The sequence below is a fragment of the Echinops telfairi genome, unplaced genomic scaffold (assembly GCF_000313985.2).
Source record: "Echinops telfairi isolate 266 unplaced genomic scaffold, ASM31398v2 ScPeMD7_2;HRSCAF=8, whole genome shotgun sequence".
Taxonomy (NCBI): Eukaryota; Metazoa; Chordata; class Mammalia; order Afrosoricida; family Tenrecidae; genus Echinops; species Echinops telfairi.
In genome coordinates, this window is record NW_022103898.1 from 8,963,088 (window position 1) to 8,966,149 (window position 3,062).

General features: G+C 52.1%; 1 protein-coding gene across 1 annotated transcript; it reads left to right on the forward strand.

The window, feature by feature from the left end:
* Positions 1-378: 378 nt before the first annotated feature.
* On the forward strand, positions 379-2,725 carry LOC115869750 (DNA dC->dU-editing enzyme APOBEC-3A-like). The gene is made up of 3 exons (XM_030885747.1): positions 379-525; positions 1,913-2,195; positions 2,466-2,725. Exons 1-3 carry the CDS (start codon positions 379-381, stop codon positions 2,723-2,725), a joined length of 690 nt encoding a protein of 229 aa, XP_030741607.1.
* Positions 2,726-3,062: the final 337 nt, after the last annotated feature.

Genomic DNA, 3,062 nt, shown 5'->3' on the forward strand with positions numbered 1-3,062 from the left:
ACAAGCATTGCTGGAAATTAAATATTTTCAAGAGATGACTAAGGATGAATTATCTCTGTGAGTGGGAAAAAAAGAGAAAACAAAATATTGCGTGTTAAAGTAGAAATTTAGACAAATTTTAAATTTTTCTTGGGAGAAAGTCTGATAAAAATGACACTGAAAGAAACAGACTGTATGAAGAAACCTGAATAAATTGGAGCAAAAACATGACGAGTTCAGCCACATCTTTCTCCCGAGGAGCGGCTGGTGGATTTGAACTGCAGCCCCGTGAGCGGCTCACTGCACCACCTAGTAAGGGAGCACTAGGTTCAGAGGTAGGGCTGAGGCACCATGGGAGAGCTCTCTACATTGTTTCTCCCTCCTCATCCTTACAGACCTATGGATCACCGTATCTTTATCTATCACTTCAAAAATGACCAGTCAGTTCGTGGGCGGCACATGACCTACCTGTGCTACGAGGTGCAGCTCTTTGATGTCCGCTTCAGGGTCCCCCTGGGCATGATCAGAGGCGTCCTGCATAACCAGGTGACTATCTCAGCGCAACTTTGGCCGGGCCGGCCCTCCCCATTCCATTTGGGGCATAGTAGGTTCTCTGATGTCCCACAAAGTTTCTCACCCCTCTGAATGCTGTCCCACGGGGGTGGGGGGGTCTTCCCTGCCCTTGGATGGAGATGGGAAATGCTGTAGGTGACCCTCTGCGATGGACTTCAGGTCACACATTGGCAACAAGTCACCATGCCCCGTTTTTAGAATCATCCTACACCCTTTGGGTTTTGTCCAGGATGGGTGACATCAGAGCTGCGGGACAAAAACATTCTTGAAAACCATCATTACTCTACTTTTTGTTTGTGACTTCAATGTAGCTCACATGCTGACTTTCACCAGACACAATTCCCAAGTGTCAGTTTCTGTGCTTGGTCGCCGTGGAAGAAAGCTCTGGGGCAGAAAGTTGAACAGAAAACCCTGACTGGGGTGTGCCTACAGTGCTGTGGGGACAAGGGGTCCTCAAGAATTGGGCGGAGAGTAAGGTCAGGCTGAGGGGCCGTGGATGTGAGGGATATCCCTCCCTGCCCTCTGCCTGGGACAGCCTCGTGTCCGGAGGTTCGGCCTTTGTTAGTTCTGGCTTCCGGTACATAGGTACCTGCTGGTCACTTTGGACGGGCTAGATCTGATCCCCTGCTGGCAGGTGCTTCGTAAGAGTCCTCACACCTGCCTCTCCAAGGAGCCTTGGCTCAGGGATGGCCCGATGGCTGCTTCTTGCCTCGCTTTGGACACCCTCATCACACCCTGCCATTTCTCACACTGTCACCGTGGCCTGGCTCCATCCTAGTCCCTGGCTGCGATCCTCGCCATTGCTGTTGGTTCCAGTGTCCCGATACCATTAGTGCAGCAATGGTTGTCCTCCCATCACCCTTGGGAGGTGTCCTTTTAAAGGCCCTTGTCCTTATTCCTCCAGCCCATGGAGCTCTTTTGACGGAACCTGTGTCCCTGGGTGTGGCCCAGTAGAAGCTTGTGGACTGATTGGTTTGTGAGCAGGCAGGTCGAAAATGTTTGGGCGATAGAAGCTGGGGCATAAATCCCTCCATGAAGGAAGCTTGGCCCATCCGATGGCATCAGGCCAAAGAACCTGGGGCTCACCTGACTCCCCTCTTCCTCCCCCCTCCCTCCTCCAACTCTTTCTCTCTTCCTTGAAGGGTTAAGCTTGAAGGGGCTGGCTATGAAAGCCTTGGGTATAAAATTAGAGAGGACCCCGAGACATCAGCAAGGAAAAGGAACCCTATTTTAATGCAAGAGAGGTGATGTGGGACCCTCCACGGACCCTCTCACCTGGTGCTGGAGGCTGTACTGGCTCCTGACCTCCTGCCTGCTCACAGGTGGCAAGGTAACACTCTCTTTGCTTTCCCATGCTCAGCATCATCCCGATCCCCAGCGACGCTGTCACGCAGAGCTGTGCTTCCTGATCAGGATGTCTTCTTTGAGGTTGTACCCAGGGCAGTGGTGTCAGGTCACCTGGTTCCTCTCCTGGAGCCCCTGCCCTAGGTGTGCTTCCAAAGTGAGCGACTTCCTGCGAAGCAACAGGCACGTGAGCCTACGCATTTTTGCAGCCCGCCTCCATACCTACCACGCCGGCTACGAAGAGGGGCTCCGCTCACTGCGGGATGCCGGGGCCCAGCTGTCCATCATGACTGCCAAAGGTGAGCGTAGAGGCAGAGGGAGAGGCGGTGGTGGAATTCAAATCATTGAACAGATTGGTGCTCTTCTGAGCATTTTAAGTCTAAGAAAAGCTAGACCGGAAGACCTGTTCTTTCAGGGTGGTATCGGAGCCCCGTTGTCGCACGGATGGGTGGGAAAGAGAAAGAAAGGGGTAAAAAATCCGGGTGCCGAAGATCGGTCCCTAGGGGTTGCCCACCCCTGTGGCTCTTGTGTGGCTGGGGCTTGACGTTGCCTCCTTGCTCCTGTTGTAGAGTTTGAGTACTGCTGGAGAGTCTTCGTGGATAACCACTCATGGCCCTTCAGGCCCTGGAACATGCTGGAAAAGAGCAGCCAAGCCATATCAGAAAGGCTTCAATCCATTCTCCGGGAAAAGATTTCCTTCTTCCACCAGCCGACCTGCTATCAGCCTTCATTTGGAGTCTTCTCTCCCGGAAGATTTCCTTGCCCTCCACAGACAGCTTCCTCTTGGTTCCCTGCTCCCCCGAGGGGCCCCCAGCACCATCCTTTCTGATCCTTCTTCTAGAGCCCCCCTATAGCACCCCTCCCCACTCCCGTCTCCTTTCTCTCTCTCTCTCTCTCTCATTAATAATTAGTTGGGATTTAATACATCTATCCTATCATGCCCTATTTCCATCATGTCAAGTAGAATTGTACCATTGCTACCACAATCCGTTTCCAAACATTCTTCTTCTACATGGACTCCTTAACATAGTCTCTCTTTAACACCCCCCACCATTGAGTCCCCTTTCCCCCAATGCCTTCACTTCTCTTATCTATATTTTCCCCGAATCCCACTCTCTTCTCTGTGCCTTCCTTCGAACTTTCCCTCTCATCTCAGAAACACTTGG

Excerpts from the sequence above, each read along its gene's own strand:
- LOC115869750 (XM_030885747.1), top strand. The coding sequence starts at position 379 with ATGGATCACCGTATCTTTATCTATCACTTCAAAAATGACCAGTCAGTT. Across the intron at positions 526-1,912 it reads GAGGCGTCCTGCATAACCAG|CATCATCCCGATCCCCAGCG; the intron begins GTGACTATCTCA and ends TCCCATGCTCAG. Across the intron at positions 2,196-2,465 it reads GTCCATCATGACTGCCAAAG|AGTTTGAGTACTGCTGGAGA; the intron begins GTGAGCGTAGAG and ends CTCCTGTTGTAG.